The sequence below is a fragment of the Anguilla rostrata genome, chromosome 7, assembly GCF_018555375.3.
Source record: "Anguilla rostrata isolate EN2019 chromosome 7, ASM1855537v3, whole genome shotgun sequence".
Taxonomy (NCBI): domain Eukaryota; kingdom Metazoa; phylum Chordata; class Actinopteri; order Anguilliformes; family Anguillidae; genus Anguilla; species Anguilla rostrata.
Window position 1 is genome coordinate 12230277 of NC_057939.1, and position 18582 is coordinate 12248858.

Below are 18582 nucleotides of genomic sequence, written 5' to 3' on the forward strand. Positions count from 1 at the left end.
GGACAGCTTTCCAGGTTTCTCTCTGTAACTCCTGCACAGTCCAAAACACCTGCCCCTTCAAGCTGCCAAGTGGCTACGTGCTAACGTGCTAACACAGAGGCACTACAGGGAGCCCGTAATTGACACTTCAAAGTGAGCTTCCTGTCCTCCTCTCCCGCTTATACACGTGGGCTGGCCACTTCAGCAGGAGTGCAGCTTAAATACGCTTGTGCTGGACTCTGGCCGTGGAGACTCAGTGTTGGTCTGAACACCGGGGGATGCGCAGTACGGGCGCTAATGGATGTTACTAATCTCGCAGCCAAGAGCAAATAAGGAAACAGCCCGAGCGCTAATGGGGCACTTGCACCTTCCGTTAAAAAAGGAAAGGGCTAAGCAGAGAGATTGTACATTACCAATGCGCTCTTAATGCTTGTCTAAACTTGGGTCTCCAGTTTTATACGCCACCGTCACCAAACCCACGCTTTTAATTTCCTCTCCAATTTTGAAAAAGGGAGTGCAAAAGAAAAGGACTCGCACGTAATTAGGATGGTTGTGAACCGCAGTAAATTTGCCTGTATGTTAAAACAGTCTGCTAACTCTGGAAATGAGCCTGCTTCATCTCCAACCAGCTCGAAAACAAAATCGCTGTCTGCACGCATCAGACCTGGGTCAAAATTTAGACTTTCAAATACTCAGAATTCTTCAGATCCTGGTACAATTTGAGCGCACTCTCAAAGAGCCCTCCGAGTTTTCAACAATACTATACACCATCTAGCCAAAATGTTTTCATCATGTGAAAGACAAATTTAGTTTCTAGACCGGGGAAAACAGATGTTACTGGTGTCTGCAGAGCTAAAGTACTTCAGAAGATTACTGTGCACGTGTAAGCCCGTGTGTCCTGTGCTAGCGCCCACGCGTGATGTCTGGTCTCTCCGTGTGAAGGCGGAGGCGGAGGCGGAGGTGGAGGCCGGTCCGGCAGGTGAGCTCACCTCTGTAGTAGAACAGGCACATGTCGCAGAGCACGAACCAGCGCTTCTTCCACAGCTTCATGCCCGTGCTGTCCTGCGGGAGACGGGGAGGGAGACGGGGGGGGGGGTTAAGAGAGCCAGGGTCACTCGGTCTGCAGGGATTCACACTGCTCACACAGGCTCGACCGGCAGCCGTGCCAATCACAGCAACCTCCATTCCGGCTCTAACACACCGGCCATCTCTAGCTCCCAGCGGCTCGGAAACAAAGCCATTTCACTGTGCCTGGCTGCGTTTCCCCCGGAGGATTACCGTATTATCCGGCCTTTGGTTTACATCAGTTGCTGTCATTCGCCTGACTTTTGACGTTCTTTTCATGTTCACCGCAACCCCTCCCCCTCCCCCCCCACACACACGCTCCACTCCACTCCACGTTCCGTATCTTGGGGACAGAAAGATTTGAAGGCATAAAGAAAATAATACACTCCCACCGGATGCAGGAAAAAGCCATGCGACTGAACGCAATCTTTTCCTTCGAGAGACGGCCTTGATCGGTGGGGCTGAAGAGAAAAGTGCACACGAGCTGCCCTTTCGAACGTTTCCCCGCCATCAATCGATGCGGCTTTCATAAGGGGATTGTCAAAGCAGAAAAATAAATAATGAAAATAAACAAACGGCGAGGGAGAGGTCACAGACGGGCCGTCCGTTCATCTTGAGCCTCGCTCGCGATCCCGGTTTTGCGTTTGGCGAGAGACCCCGTTCAGGAAGGGGCCTGGTGTTCGGGGACGGGTACGTCAGCCGCGATCGCAGACACAGCGAATCGCACGCGGCTTTGTGCTGCAGGCGGCTGGAGTCCGCGAGAAATCCACCAATCAGGCCTGGCTGCCGGGTGCTGGAAACGTCTCTCTTTAAAGTACCATATGTACAGATACACACGCGTGACCTCTTCAAGAGGGAGCGTTCGCCACAGCGTATGCAGCACTGGACCTGACGGTGTCCGTGTTCGCGGTAATATCCCTGTGTTTCCGTTTAGTAAATACTTTCCCTGTCACTGAAATTAGTACGAGTCTCGCTGTTCCCACCGTCTAACTGCCCGTCAAGCCAATGATTGAGCATTTATTTAATTAGGTGGCAGGACTCCAATGAGCTGTCTGCATACCTTAATGCAAGCAAGCATAGACACAAGGCACGGCAGAAACAGCCTGTACTCCACTCTGAAGATCTATATTTAGGCAGAGGGATTAAAACTTCCCATGAAAGAGAAGTTGAAGATGAAAGGTCTGCCCTCATGAGCGCTGGTCTGCAGAAACGCCCACACCGACCTCGATGGAACAGAAAGGCAGCGCTGTCTCTCTTCAGAGCCGCAGGACATCGCTTCCAGCCCCCAAGAGCGGCCCCTCCCCGCGGATGTCATCACACTGCATTAGTTAGCAAAGGGCTGCGCTGTGGGCAGCAGGGGAACGGGACCCCCGTGAGCCCATTACCGAGGCTGCAATTAAACCCAAATTAGGGAGACCCCCCCCCGCTGAGCGCGGCCGGCCGCGAGCCCGCTCCAGAGCGCCCCCCGGCGCCAGGGGACGGCCATGAAAGGCCGCTCTCTCTCGCAGGTCCGCGTGTGGACTTAGAGAGAGCGGAGCGTTTGAGCAGGCACTGAAAAGAGGCCCATTCAGGCAGCCCTCCGCTCGCTTTGTTTGAGGGCTCTTTTTTAGTTTTTTTTAGACGGGAACTCAGACGGGTGCAAGGACATGAGCTCTGCATTGTGTAAAGTTTAAAAGCTACGCGAAACAAAGGCGGGCAGAAAAAAACAGCTCGCATTTGCATTTGCTTTGTGCTTCAGTTCTGCAAGTACAACAGAAGCGGCACAGTAGGTGAGAAAGGATTTTTTAAATCTTCCTGACATGCCTAGGATTTAATTATCTAGTTTTCAGCCGAGTCCCGTAGGAGGTCCCCGTAATGTTAACCCTGTCCCCCCTGCCCCCCTATGTGGTCCGTGATTACAATCAGCAGAAACGGTGAGAGAGAGAAGAAAAAAAAAACTGACCTGAACAACTGTGTTTTCTCTGATTTAATTTTATTTCACACTAGTGGCAGAGCTGAAGGACTTTGCTTTAGAAGAGCTTACAAAAGTAAGTGACATGCACAATATGAGTTCTACTGGCCACAAGACAGCCTGCAGCTTAAATAAAGAAAGATTTACCTGTTTGTAGAGCCAGTTGCTCTTGATCACTGGTGCATTGGGGTTTCTCTTTATGGAATTGGATCTCTTTCCAAAATTGTGAACTTTTTTGGAAGATCTTGAAGGCTGAAAAACAAAAAAAACAGGCTGACATTTGACAAACTGATGGCACATATTTCACTATGTTCTGTCAGCAAAACAAGAGAATTATGAATCAGCACAAGGGAAATGTCAAATTAGGAAATATCTTCTTTCTAGACTGCCAGAACTTGTAGTGGAAGCCTCCATAGATGTGAAACCCCCAGGTGGATGGGCTTGCTCCTGCTTAGCATGCAAAATGCACCATAGATATGTAGCCACTGCAGAGGGGCGATACTCACTCTGCCTGCGGGGCTGGGTTGGAGGCCTAGTAGTGTAATAAACCATAAATATGTAGCCACTGCAGAGGGGCGATACTCACACTGCATGTGGGGATGGCCAGGTGGGTGGTGCAGTTGTGTAATACACCATAGATATGTAGCCCCTGCAGAGGGGTGATACTCACTCTGCCTGCGGGGCTGGGTTGGAGGCCTAGTAGTGTAATAAACCATAGATATGTAGCCACTGCAGAGGGGCGATACTCACACTGCATGTGGGGATGGCCAGGCGGGTGGTGCAGTTGTGTAATACACCATAGATATGTAGCCCCTGCAGAGTGGGGATGGCCAGGCGGGTGGTGCAGTGGTGTAATAAACCATAGTTATGTAGCCCCTGCAGAGTGGTGATGGCCAGGCGGGTGGTGCAGTGGTGTAATAAACCATAGATATGTAGCCCCTGCAGAGTGGGGATGGCCAGGCGGGTGGTGCAGTGGTGTAATACACCATAGATATGTAGCCCCTGCAGAGTGGGGATGGCCAGGCGGGTGGTGCAGTGGTGTAATAAACCATAGATATGTAGCCCCTGCAGAGTGGGGATGGCCAGGCGGGTGGTGCAGTGGTGTAATAAACCATAGATATATAGCCCCTGCAGAGTGGGGATGGCCAGGCGGGTGGTGCAGTGGTGTAATGCACCATAGATATGTAGCCCCTGCAGAGTGGGGATGGCCAGGCGGGTGGTGCAGTGGTGTAATGCACCATAGATATGTAGCCCCTGCAGAGTGGGGATGGCCAGGCGGGTGGTGCAGTGGTGTAATATACCATAGTTATATTGCCCCTGCAGAGTGGGGATGGCCAGGCGGGTGGTGCAGTGGTGTAATGCACCATAGATATGTAGCCCCTGCAGAGTGGGGATGGCCAGGCGGGTGGTGCAGTGGTGTAATAAACCATAGATATGTAGCCCCTGCAGAGTGGGGATGGCCAGGCGGGTGGTGCAGTGGTGTAATAAACCATAGATATATAGCCCCTGCAGAGTGGGGATGGCCAGGCGGGTGGTGCAGTGGTGTAATGCACCATAGATATGTAGCCCCTGCAGAGTGGGGATGGCCAGGCGGGTGGTGCAGTGGTGTAATGCACCATAGATATGTAGCCCCTGCAGAGTGGGGATGGCCAGGCGGGTGGTGCAGTGGTGTAATATACCATAGTTATATTGCCCCTGCAGAGTGGGGATGGCCAGGCGGGTGGTGCAGTGGTGTAATGCACCATAGATATGTAGCCCCTGCAGAGTGGGGATGGCCAGGCGGGTGGTGCAGTGGTGTAATAAACCATAGATATGTAGCCCCTGCAGAGTGGGGATGGCCAGGCGGGTGGTGCAGTGGTGTAATAAACCATAGATATGTAGCCCCTGCAGAGTGGGGATGGCCAGGCGGGTGGTGCAGTGGTGTAATACACCATAGATATGTAGCCCTTGCAGCGGGGAGATACTCACTCTGCCCGCGGGGCTGGCCGGGTGGGTGGCGTAGTCGGACCCGCCCGTGTAGTTGGAAGCTTCGCTCATGGTGCTCACCGGTCGCTCTTTCTTCTCATTCGCTGGAGCGGGCGTTGGCGTTTTGGGGACCGGCCTGAAGAGGACAAAAGGAGGAGGAGGAGATGAATTATTTTGGGGGAAAAAAGGCCCACACACACTCACACACACACAATTGAGGCATCAATTAAGCTAAGCCAATGGGCTAGTTAAGCAGGAGTGTGTCTGATGAGTGATTGCTGAGCGAGGCAGAGAGGGGTGGTAGATCTCTACGGGCTACCCGACTGTGCAGAGTACAGCAGGACGCGCTCATTCGGGCTAGTCTGCTCGAGTTTAAACTCCACTTTTAATAAGAGCGCACCTCAGCATCGTACATTATCCTGCATGGAACGGGCCACATGAATCAAAGCAATTACTCACCGCAAGCTGATATATTTCTCTACATCTAACCACTTTAAATCGTTCACCAACTTTGGCTGACAAATTGAACTACATTAAAATTTATGCCCTAGTCATACTGAAGGTTGAGCGAGAGTGTGAAAGAGAAAACAACTGAAAGCACAAGAAAGTTGTTTGAAACTAGTTTGAAACTGATGAGTTCTTTATCTATTGAGCAGCAATGGCCAAAAAATAAATACCGTTCCCTTCTTGTGTCCTAATGATGAATGATGAAACCTGGAATACAATCTGAAAGTCTTCAACCCCTAGCGGTGTCCTACATTCTTAAGCTACTTTACAATGCTGAGCTCTGAAGGGAACAGTGGTATCTGGAGCGAACAGGCAGAAAATCACAAGTTAAGAAAGTGGCCTCCTTCGGATGTACTGGCTTTGAGGTCACCTGATAGGAGCAGCTCATGTGTCCTCCCTAAACCCAGCCACTGCTGCCTCCTTTGGCATCCCCTTCCCCCCACCCACACCATCCAGCTCCCCCCCAAACACGCACGTCACACCAGCTCTGTGACCAATCAGACAACGGCATGCTCCACGCACGGCAAAGACTGGTTCGACAGCGGGTTCACATCAACACACACAAACGACGGGTATGCAACATACGCACGAGCATTAGTCGCCGAACACAGAGGTGCATCCTGGGAGACAGAGTCACAGGGAGGAGAGAGACGTACATCACGGGGTCACCACGAGCGAGCAGAGTCACAGAGCCTGTCATTCACGTGCAAGACAGCGACGACACGAAGAGAACAGGCCGTGTGCAGCACACCGACTCATCCCTCACAGCTCAGGGCACTGCACAGACACGAAACAGATCATCACAGCCCTCTTTTCCAGCGCGCGAGGCAGCCAATCCCAAACAGGCGTTTACTGCACCGTGGTGCCACAGCAAGCCGAAGGTCTGCGTGACCTTCCAGAGCAAACAAGTCAAAAAACGAGTTTTAAAAAAATAAACAAAAATCAATCTTCCTGAGGATATAGGGCATAGTATTTTCAGCTGGGCTTGGCACAATCCATCGCTGGCCCGCAGCGTTCCTGGAGTATCGGAGGTTTTAAATCAATAAACTGTTTCTGCTCTGCGGGCGAGCGCCCCTGCTTTCAGAGCCCGGCCACCCTGCCATGATGACATTTCACGCCGGTGACACGAACGCTTCTCCGCGACTGAAGCTGTGGGCGTGACCGTGATCGAGACGGACGCCTCTCCTACGGCTCACCTGCGCTTGAATGCTATCTGAACGCCCCCCCACCCCTCCGCCCCCCAAGCAGAATTAGCATGGCGCTCACACCGTGCGAGATGGGCAGGAGTTAAGTACAATTACATACATGCTTTCATCTTCTCCACTCGGCTCAAGACTCTGAAAGGAGTAAGATTTCCACCTGAAACTGAAAAAAAAACAGCCCATAATTCGGTCCAAATACAGAATTGTAGATTGTAGATGTTCTTTTAACTGTAGCCTGGTAGTCTAGGAAAGACCTGAAAATCGGGAAGGGGGAGACAGACAAAGTAACCCCTTTGGTCCACAATTAATGCAATGGACCATTTTAATTGAACTGCCTAGCTTAATAGAACTTGACCTTGCTACAGCGCGTTATTCCCCAAACACACACAGCGAGCAACATTAGGCGGGATTAAGTTAATCAACAGCCTTTTGCACGCGCGCCAGACACACAGGATAAAAATAATAAGCTGCGGAAGAGGCCAGGGCAGCTCGTTTGAAGTGAGAAGCTTCCTCGGCTATTCTTGCTCCATTTGGCTAATGGCCCACTCTCATGCCTGGCCTGTCCCTTGGGAGTGCGTAGGCATGGTGGGTAATGGACCAAGGCCAAACAACGGCCTTCCTAGTTTAAAATAAAATTACAAAAAGAGCCCGGGCAAAAAAAAACTGCACGGACCTCCACCTCGCAAAGGAGAGGGTGTAAAAACAGAACCTGCGACCATCCTGTGAGAGAGCGAGAGCCACTGCACGGGGGGCAGCAGCACACCGACGCCAAACTGCTGAGTCACTGCAAAGGAACGCACCCTGATTATTGCAACAATGAATCTGGCCGGCTGCTTTCCCCCGTACAGAGTGATTTCTCCACACTGTCTGGGGGATACCCTCCTGCAGCATCTCAGAAGTGGAGGAAAAAAGGCTCTGGTTTTAGGTAGGGGTGTACCGAAACACTGATGCATCAATGCATCAGGGTGCAAACGTCACGATACAACTACATCCATGACATGTATGATATCCTCCCCTTGAGCAACCAAAAACAGTGCAAAAGCAGGGTCTTGTATTCAAAATAAATGGTTCCTGCATGACTTCAGACAGCCAAATAACCGTACAGGGTGCTAAATGTGTGTGAAAGGAAAAGGGAACAAGTCCAGTTAAACTGCCCGGAGTCCCTGCCAGCAACATTTGAGGCTCTGATTGGCCATTCGCCAAAATATTACAAATGGAGCACCCATGAAGCTGCTTAGCCAAGTGGTGAGTATTTAGTATTTAAAAAGGGGAAAAATGTGTTTGACTTCTTCTTTGTCAAGTGTTATGGATTTTATTTTGAAGCGTACATTTCCACACACTAGTGCTGCAGACGTAAAATACTGAAAATGTGGCTTCGCTGGGTGCTGACAGCAGCAGGAGCGAAACCGACATTGCCAGTGTGCCCGGTGACGCGGCTGGCATGCCGTGCCAGGCTGCTCCGTCACGCCCGCGGGCGCTCTGCGCGGACAGCGAGGGGCGTCTCCAGCCGCCCGACGCAGCGGCATGACGATTCTTGGGCCCCCAGTGCCGCTTTGATCCCAGCGGAGAGGGGGGTGGGGGGCTGCTGGCTGGGGCCGAGCGGCGGCGGCGGCAGCAGGAGTGGGGGTGGAGCGGCGGCAGCAGGAGTGGGGGCGGGAGCGGCTGGCCCTTTGAGCAGCGGTTGGGGTTCAGCGATGCTGGCCCTACAGCAGGGTCTCCGGTTCCCAGCGGCAGCGCTTTGATGGCGCGGCGTTCCGTGGGCGGCGTACGAGCGCGCGCTCGCCAGATTGCCCGGGGTGAGCGCACTGCAGAGGCTGAGCAATCATCAGACCAGCTTGCAAATATGATTCATAAAATGTCAGACGTGTCTTGTGCTTTTAACATCTCTGAATTACATCTGCATGAATTACATTACATGATTAATATCTCCCGTCCATGTTAATGTGTCTGCTGCAGCACACTGACTGGAATAGTGATTCACCAATACTGTACATGCTTACTCTTTCCCTGAAAAGCACGACCAGGTGCAAGCTGCTGCTGAGTAAAATCGCCTGCTTTCATAGATAACAGACGCCATCGCTACCAGCTTAAGTGCCGGGGAAGCAGAGTCACGCGGTACATTACTGTAAATAACGGAAATGAAATGTAAAGAGGAAGCTGGCCTGTGGAGTATCTGTGAGTCCAATGAGACCAGTGCCTTCGGTACTGAGCAACACGCCAAAACAACCCAGCCGCAGCAGACAAGTACACCTCAGGTTTACGTTATAAATATTTTATCAACCCTAACCTCATCAGTAAACTGCATGAGAGCTGTGAGAAAGCAGCCTGAGCGGAGAGGCACCCCTTCCCCTGTCTCAGCTCAGGGGCCTACACACGCACACTCACACACCACAGGCCCACAGTGTGCATTTCACTTCCCATCACCTCCACTGAGTTACATGTTACTCATTACAGGCAATATCAACACTTGCCTTCGTGAAACGGCCGTTTGGTTACATAAGAAGGAATCTGCATTGATGATTAAAACACTTTAAATTTAAAAGCGCTGAACGTCGGAGCCCGGTGTGTGTGTGTGTGTGTGTGTTGGGCATTTACTGAGCTCACAAAAGGCCAGGCAGTAGCCCTGAACAGAGCAGCACCCTGCAGCTCTGCAATGAAGGCCGGCTCTGACAGCAGGGAGCAGGGGAGGAGTGATGACACACTGACACTGTGAGGACCAGCAGGGATTGGTGGGGGGCGGTGAACTTCTGCAGGAACACTCAGCTACTGTGGAGGTGCGCTTCTGCAGGAATGCAAGTAGGGAGGAGGGTCCTGATCCTTACGCTCAATATGGAGATAGCCCTCGGTGTGTGTGAGTGTGTGTGTGTGTGTGTGTGTGTGCATGCGTGTATAAGGACAGGGCATTTCTGCATGTAACGCATGAGGGTGAGGTTCAATTTTAGGGTAGGTGGTTGATATCTGCTCATACAAAACACACAGAGGCAAGCAGGCAAACCAGAGACACAAAGAACAGATGCAAGTATACACACACACATATACATGAGATATTAAAAACAATGTCAGGCTCCGTACAGTGCAATAGAACTGCAGATTACAAGGCATGGAAATAAAACGATAGGATTCTTACCTGTATGATCTGTGGTTATTACAAAAAGAAACGCAATCTAAGTACACAGCACCAGAAAAACATTCCTCATATGTTTCACAAGTCATGCTCTTTGGACAAGGTCACCACAACTTCATGACAAATGCTCATGTTAAGGTGTTCAACATCAGACCGCTAAATATCTCACCTTTATACCATTTAAACTATGTAGCCATGTCCAGTGAAAGCAAAGAGACCTTCACACTCTACTGTCCAGTCATGGACTGAATGAACAGTTCCTAGGCTAGGCTGTGTTTTCAAGGAAGGAGCATTTCCAGAGCTCCCACCAAAAACATGCAAGGTCCATCAGCAGGAAACAGGATTCACACTGTGCATTACAGGCCAGTGAGTCCAGCTTCAGTGAGAAGCAGGTCGATCACTCGGCTGGACAGAAAACACACAAAACTGTATGGTTTGGCATTGCGGCAATATGACGCTATTACACAGTGTGCCACATTGTGCGTATATCCATCTGAATGCCACTTTCAACATAACAACATATGCATTTGTAACACTCATACAATGAGCCCCTATGGCAGGGGTGCACAGCTCCGGTCCCGGGGGGCCAATCCGCGCGCTGGTTTTCGTTCCAACCAATCACCTCAGGTTTAGTTTTCTGACAGCTCCATAAACTACGCTGGCTGACTCCGGTACTTGAGCGCAGTAAAATCTTTAGGACTCACTAAAATAATTAGGAGCAGAGGATGGCACAAAAGCCCCGAAACGGATCGGCCCGGCCCGGCCACCGCTGTGCACCCCTACCCTGCAGGACGGGCCGTCTGGTCGCTGCTGAAACATTAGACTGCAGAGCTGATCCTTATCTGTTCCATCACCAGATGCTTTTTAGTAACGGGAGCTCAGTAATTTGTTTAAAACCGTGCGTGTGACACACACGGCGGAACATCAGGTGAGTCAGAAGGACCGCTGTGCTTGTGTTAGTGCTAGGAGTCCAGCCAATGGGACGAAACAGCAGAACAAGCAGAAAGATGAATGAGTGCTATTCATTATGAAACAAATGGAGCTTAGTAATAGGTATGACAAAGCAGTCATTCGAACCTAGCAGCGTATTTATTACCTGTTTAACATAGGGTGAACCAGTTTCCCACAATTCAAGCTAAAAACAGAAAAGGGGGGGGAAAACATGAACGACTATACATTCAAATAGAGGTTAAAATAAAGAAATGAACCATAGTAATAACATGCATATATGCTCTGTAAATTTTAGCCATATCGAGGTACAGTCTTATCTGAAATGCAGACGTGTATTCATGTGTAACACTGCATCTCTTGTGTCTGTGCAGTGTGTGGCCTGGCGGTACAGTGTGGGAGACAGGCAGGGTACAGTGTGTGAGATGGGCAGGGTACCGCGCTCTTCCACAGCCACACTGCGCCCTTAGCTTCAGCCCCTTTACTGGAAGAGCATGTAATACTCGTTGACAGTTGGTGTCTGGTCTGCAGTGTTCCCCCCGCAGGACGTCCACCAGGGGGTTCACGAAAGCCTCCCCCCCCTCCCACCCGCCCACTCGGCCCACCGCAAGCTAGAGGGCAGCATGAGCGGGACTGGGATGGGAGACAGGACTGAGGGGCGCTGGTGGGGAGGCAATCTGTTCCCGGATTCATCAATTCTACATGCAGCGTCTGTGCCCCCGTTGGATAAGGGACGGGCTGCGATCTCATCGCATTCAGGCCCGTTTTTCCCCCCGGTGGAGAGACTTGCCCACAGGGAGAGAGGACGGGCCAGGGTGGGACGACTACACGCTCTGCTAAATTATTCTGAACGCGTGTCAGATGAAAACAAAAGCGAGAAACAGCACTGACAGAGTTACAGGCCTGTGTAATTTGACTGTTCGCTCTGCGGCGTTTCGAACGGCTCGGGGATGTGAGCACGGACCTCGACCGAGAGGAGAAGGAAACACATTCGTCCGCCGCTGCACGATGTCCGTTCCCCCGTGTCACCTGTTCTAAGCTCAGTTTTGGCTGTGCTTTTACACTCGGGCCGGGGCGCAGGTCCGTAAATGAGGTCCTGCAGGCAGCACAGGTTTGCCCCTGGCGGCTGATTAAAGATGCACCTCTGTTTCAATCTGCGTCAAAGAGGCGGTCGCGCCCGGGCTGCCATTTTCTGGGGGGGGCAGGACGTTCCGGTAACAAGAATTTAAAACGCGCAGCGGGCCTTTACGAAGCAATGCATTAAGAGGAAACTGAAATGCAATAAAACGGCAAAAATACTGCACGACGAGCCACGGGTGAAAGAAATCTTAATCCTTTTTAGACTGTTGAGCAAATAAACGCCAAGCAGGAAACCACAAAAATGATTCACGTTACAAAAAAATACAAAAAAAAAACCGCTAAGGAGAGTTCTTAGAGTTCCTATAAAACTTTCTGCAGTCATGATGACCCAGACCTATCTGTACTCACATTTCACAGCCATTTCCTCACACGAAACACAAAGAACAAGAAGAAAAAGGAGAAAGCAACATTTCTTGGATCCAAAATAAAGCTGCATAATTTTTTTCCCTTGAGGGCCGGGAAGATTAAAGGAGACTCCTTGGAGTGTAGTTCTCATAAAGACCGGGGCTGGGGCGTGGAGGAGGGCTGGTGTGAGAGGGGAACATTAATCTGGCAGTGAAAGGGGAGGAAAGTGAGACTGCAGTTTGGGTACGGTAACCCCATTATCAAGCACAGGGCCTGCTTCTGTGCAGCATGCATGCGCTACATCCTCAGCCATCTTTCCAGAGAGAAACCCACTCCCCCTCCTTTCATTACACACTTTCCATTTCTCCAAAAAAAAGATATATACATATACACACATGCACGCACACACGCACACACACACACACACACACGCATACACACATACCTAAACACAGTTTTGTGAAATATTTTTTTTACACACCTACATAGGTCTGTCAAGGCTGACGGCTTAATTATTAGGCAGTGAGCACAGACACAGCCCTCTCCCCCTTCCACACGACTGGCCTGCCAGTAATTATGGGAGATGAGTGCCGGGGGGTCTACTGCACACTACATATACGAGATTTAAAAAGAGGAAGCTTCTGAAATCAACAGTGACATCAGTATTTTGATTAAAAATGCACATTTAAAAGCTTGGTATTCGGGTGAGTTAATGCGCTTCATCAAAAGGCTGCCGCTGAAAGTCTTTATTATTTGCCGGGAGACTTTGCCGAGCAGAGGCCACGTGGGGCAGCGGCACAGAGAGGACTGTGTGGGCCGGCTCTCCCAAACTCAATTACCAAACGGTGGCGGCTGCTGAAACGCAATCATACCGGAGCGGACCTCTCAAAAGGTCCACCTACAGCGGCATGATGCAGCCGCGCTTTCCAGACAAAACAGCAACCCGGAACAAAGCAGAGTCCTAATGGCTGGGGGGAGCAGAAGTGCATTTAGCATATTTTTCCATTAAAAAAACTATTTGCGCATTTATTTATTTCTTAATCAACGTCTTTGGTTTTGTTATCTCCATTCCCACGCTGATTCATGTGGGGTCTAATTACGTTCGCGTTCTTTCCCTTTCCATTAGAAAGGATGCTAAATGAGCCCAAGACCCCTCTGTACTTTTAAGCGTGGGTCTGATAAACAGCCCCACGTTCCCAGCCGCTATAGAACCGACATGGTTCTGCAGCGGCTGAGAACAGGAACTCAAAAGGCCCGAACGATCCATATGCATGAGTGTGTCTGTGTGTGTGTGTGTGTGTGTGTGTGTGTGTGTGTGCGTGATAGAGAGTGAGTGCAAGAGCAAGCGCATGAGAGAGAGAGAGAGAGAGAGAGAGAGAGAGAGAGAGAGAGAGAGAGAGAATGACTCGACCGTCTGAGGCTTTCTCCATCTGCTCACAGAAGCAGGAAGTGCCAGGGGCAGCCTGTCCTTTCAGGTTTCTCAGCTAGGTGCTCACGTTCAACAGGTGAGGACTACACACTGTACGCACAAACACCAGCCTGGCTAATCTGACTAACACACTGCACCGCTAATATGTGTGAAACTGCTCCACTCCTGGGAGTTTAAAAATGTAATCTTTGAATTTCATTGACCTCAGCTTGTTTTTCACAGCATCACTGTTAACAGGAAGTGTGACTGCAGAGATAATTGAAACAGGGAGAGGAAAGCACTGGGTCCAGAGACCAGAACCAAGAACCTAATGTAACAGGTACAAATCCACACTTTGCCACAATTTGAGTTTTCCTCCAGGTCCTTATTAGACTCAGATCACACCCCAAATGTGCAAAGGAGTCCACAAAGGGCTCAAAATCTGTAACCAAACAAAAAGGATGCAAAGTACTTATTTGTGATGGACAACAAAACCAAAAAGCCCCTTTTTTTTATGAATAGGAAACGCTCCTCCAGCAACATGTACCTCCTGATGCTACAAGCCCAGTGCAGTGTTCAGTAGCCGGCCGGGGCACTGCTCTTGGACCCCTGAGGAAGGTACTGAACCTTGCTTCAGTAAAAAGTCAGCTGCATAAAAGGAAAAAAGCTGTGCAATACCCTCTGGATAAGACTGTCTGCTAAACGTGTAAAATGTAAATACATGCTGGTGTTCATCAAGCTCTCATTCCATTACAATTCCCCCAGCCGTCCAAACAGACCTGAGGGTTTCTATGACGATGGGCGGTTGAGCTTGCTAAACGCGTGGCTGCGGAAGGGTGAATGCGTTGAGGGCTGCCGGGCCGGAGGGGCTGAATGCGTTGAGGGCGCTGCGGGTCGGGAGGGGTGATGCGTTTGGAGCTGCGGGGGGGTGAATGCGTTTGGAGCTGCGGGGGGGTGAATGCGTTTGGAGGGGCGCTGCCGGGGGTCGGGAGGGGGGTGAATGCGTTTGGAGCTGCGGGGGGGTAAATGCGTTTGGAGGGGCGCTGGTGAGCGCCGGGGGGGGCAGACAGGCTCATTACGGCGTGACACCGCGTCAGGACGCCTCCGTCAGGACGCTTCTGACAGGCCCCAGCTCTGAGGGGAGCGCGGGAGCCTCCCGCTCCGCCCACGGCAGTTTGGGGATGTGCTCAGAGACGGGACATTCATCACTGGGGCACACCGGGCTGGCAGGAAAGGTGAAGTGTGGAGTCTCTCTCTCTCTCTCTCTCTCTCAGCCTCTCTCTCTCTCTCCGTCCCTGTCTCCATCTCAGTTTCTCTCTCTCTCTCTCTCTCAGTCTCTCTCGCCATCCCTGTCTCCATCTCAGTTTCTCTCTCTCTCTCTCAGCCTCTCTCTCTCTCAGCCTCTGTCTCCATCTCAGTCTCTCTCTCTCTCTCTGTCTCTCTCAATTTCTCACTCTGTCGTTCTTGCTCTCTGTTTTCTCATAATTCAATTAAAATTTGCTTAGCCTTACTGCTGTGATAAAAGCAGTATTTCCATTACTAAAGCATACTGCAATATAGTGCATAATAAATTACAAGCAAATTTGACTGTGAAAACTACCAAATGGACCGTATACCTGTATAGATGCACCGTACACCGTATACCTGTATGTACATTCTTTGACAGGTATGTAATGTACACACAACATATTTGTCTATTGTATATAATTACAAGAACGCCAGCAAATACCACACACACACGCACGCATGCACGCTCACACACACACTACACACAGTATACGTAAACCGATTATTAGAAAACAATACTAATAATAACAACAGTGCCAATACCACTGAGGTTTGGTCACTGGACTCTCTCTCTCCCTCACACGGTGACAGGCAGTATATTTCTCTGCCAATGCAGATTATTCACTCTCCTCACCTAAAAGGAGAGCAAGTTTTTCATTTTCAGAGAGAAGCAAATATTGGGCATAACCGAATTATTTTTTGGCAGGTAATTTCTCTCTCTTTCAAATTCAAATTTTTATTGGCGTGACGAGAAATCTCATTGCCGAAGCACGGGCAATTTAAAGTCATAGCTTATAATAAAAAGAATGAATTCGCAGTACTGAACTGATTCCATAAAATTACAGTAATTAACTAATAACACTGTTGAAAAAAGATGAATTAATGATCCCTGCAGTGTAGGCACTGTACTGCAGTTAATTGGCATAAGGTTGCAAATTCTGTTGCCAATGTCACGCGTTTTGTAATAAAATGGGTTGTTGCTAAGGTTTCTCTGAATTTAAAAAGGCAGTGTTTCTCCTGCTTTTTCTCCAATGGCTTAACCCTACGAACTGCAGCTACAGCACAGGAGATAGAAATCCCCATTCAACACAGCCGCCGCTCTCAGTGCCTTACGCACCCAAAACCAGTGACTGACAGCTACAGTAGAGAGACAGAATGTTCCAGACTCTCCTGATGAAGGCTGCTGGCTGTTGAGTACATCCATCACTTTTTGTTCACCGTTGGAGGGGAAAAAAGAAGGCTTTTCATGTCAAACTCTGTTTTAAATGTTTAAACAATGGCTGAATCCTGGAAATAAAATAGCATTAGTCATCAGGTTAACCCTGCGAAGAGGTACAGTTCATTTGTGTGTCCCAAACAAAAAGAGTTTCTAACACACAGTAAGTCGATCTACATTTTGTGACCAATCCCCCCCCCCACCCCCCCAGACCCTCAGAATGAAGTGACTTACTGTTCGTTGACGACAAAGATGCAGTTGTCTTGCGAGGGTAGGCCTGATACCGGGTGCTTACAGGTCACCTTCCGCTCATTGTGACTGGAGAAAGAGAGAGAGAGAGAAAGAGAGAGAGAGAATAAGAGAGAGATATCTCAAACCTCCGGCATCAGCAACATTCATCTGCACCGCAAGGTTGCTCAAGGGCTCACGGGAATTAAAGACCGTCAAATTGCACAAGGTTCTCAGCCTTCGCCAAATTCCCCCAAAGAACTTCTCTGGTGAGAAACCTGACGTCCGGTCGGGAGAGAGGAATACAAATCAATAAGAGAACAGGTTGATTATGACAGAGCTGGAGATGGGGGCTCAGTTTCCCCATCATAGAGGAAAGTTTTCACTTTTCTGGAGTCTTAAGCAGCTGCAGAGGGAAAGCTTCAATTTTGTGAACCCCCCCCCACCCACCGCCCCACCCCTCCGTGAAATATTCCACACGGCCCGCAACCCTCTATAACCTCAGCAGCAGCAGCTCACCTTCTACTGAAATATTCATGGCAAAACAACAACCAAAACACTACCTGTTTCCTACCGAACTACAAATCAAACTGAATTTGGAACGAAACCCTGAGGGAATCTTGGCTTTTTTCGAGCCAAAGCCATGCCTAAAGACACACAAAATCTTATAATAAGATCATAGCAAACTTATAGTTTCTGATGCTGCATGCATTAGAAAAATAAAACCTTGATAAAAGTAGAAGGCTAAATGAATAAATAGGCGCTGTGTAGAGGCTTGAATGCCGCTGTTTCAGAGAGTTGCAGACGAGCAGGAGCACGATCAGGACGTCTCCAGCAGTGAACAGCGCCATCACAGCAGGAGAAATCGCCCTCTCAGACATCGTAACGGCAGACAGGCACGAACACGAGCCGCGGTCCACCGCCATCTCCCGCCCGTGAGCTTCGCCCCAGAGACCCGGCGAGGGAAGAGGAAACGGGTCCGGCGGACGCCTACGCACCTCGAGCGGTGGGTGGTGCTGAACTTCAACATGGCGAACGCAGCCACCCCTCCCCCTCCCTCCTATGCGGGCGAGTCCAATGCAGTACCGCTGGCTTGTCTTTCTCTCTCTCTCTTAATATGTCCCCAGCCGAGTCAGAGCGGTCCAGTCTGGTCCCGTCGCTGTGGCGGACTGCCGATTCTAGTCATGCCCCGATCACGAGAGCGCAGAGGCAGTCCCACCCCCCCCACCCCCCCACCCCTTCTTCGACCAAATGAAAGCCCCTTTCATGGGAGTAATTTATTAATTTATCGATAAATACAATTACTGTTCCGGCAACAGAAGACGCACTGTACGGAGCAGCGAGCGGCGCTCCGCACAGAACCAGGAAGTGGGATGCGACAGGGAAGAGCCATTAACTGCCATCACTGAGGGAACCGTTAGCTCCTCTGGGTTCAGTAAAACCAGCACGGGGGGTCTGTGTAACATTAGGGGTGGGGGAGGGGGGTGTTTACAAACAGAGAGGAGCAGTCCATTGTCATAATGAGAAATGCCCAAGACCTCTTCAATGGCCGAGAACAGACTTGTAGTCGTCCTAATGGAAAGAGGATGGGTTTCAGCTCACTGCAGAGAGGCTGAATTTCCCCACTGAGGGAGGGATCTGATTGGACCTACCCGGCCCCGCCCTAACTGTACCTCGGAGACGGGTCTGGTTCCAGCCTGGCCTAAAACCGGGGCACACGCTGTCTTTAATGTGGGCACCGCTGCCAGAGCCGTGCCCAGTGCTCAGAGCTCCGCTCCTGTGGATGGCAGGGGCACACTTTCGGCACCCACCCTCCCTGGCGTTTCTTTGCGCACGCTCCGCGCTGAAGCCTCGTTCGCGGACGGGCCGAGAGCGTGCGGCTCTACGTCTCGGGAAACGACACGGACAACGCGCCTCTCTGTCCCCTGGTCCAAGCCATAATAACAATCATCACATTAAGGGAAAAATGTATGACATCATCACGGGTTTCTGAACAAGCCAGCAAATGGAAACGTCTCCGGTCTAAGCCAAGCAGTAACTGGATCCTGTAAACCAGGAATGATCACCCTTTGACCTCGGGTGTCTACTGCTTGTACAGCATCAGCGAAAAAGCGTCATTTATGAACCCTTTTCTACATCCCCAGAACTCCCAAAAAAAAGAAACACGACATGAATTTCCATTACTTTTATATTCCAGTATTTTACAGCTCATAAGAA

At 50.3% G+C, this 18582-nt stretch overlaps 1 protein-coding gene across 20 annotated transcripts in view; it reads right to left on the bottom strand.

The window, feature by feature from the left end:
* The window catches only part of plekha5 (pleckstrin homology domain containing, family A member 5), a 166202-nt gene that overhangs the window by 45652 nt on the left and 101968 nt on the right, over positions 1-18582 (bottom strand). For 17 of the 20 annotated variants that reach the window (XM_064342846.1, XM_064342840.1, XM_064342842.1 and 14 more), the window contains 5 exons: positions 16372-16455; positions 10890-10928; positions 4964-5096; positions 3143-3247; positions 969-1041 (listed from right to left, as the gene is read on the bottom strand). In XM_064342846.1, coding sequence (XP_064198916.1) covers positions 969-1041; positions 3143-3247; positions 4964-5096; positions 10890-10928; positions 16372-16455 — 434 coding nt within the window. Of the gene's footprint in view, positions 1-968; positions 1042-3142; positions 3248-4963; positions 5097-10889; positions 10929-16371; positions 16456-17363; positions 17493-18582 lie in introns of those variants that run through there. The other 3 variants (XM_064342837.1, XM_064342838.1, XM_064342830.1) reach the window with 3 other exon arrangements.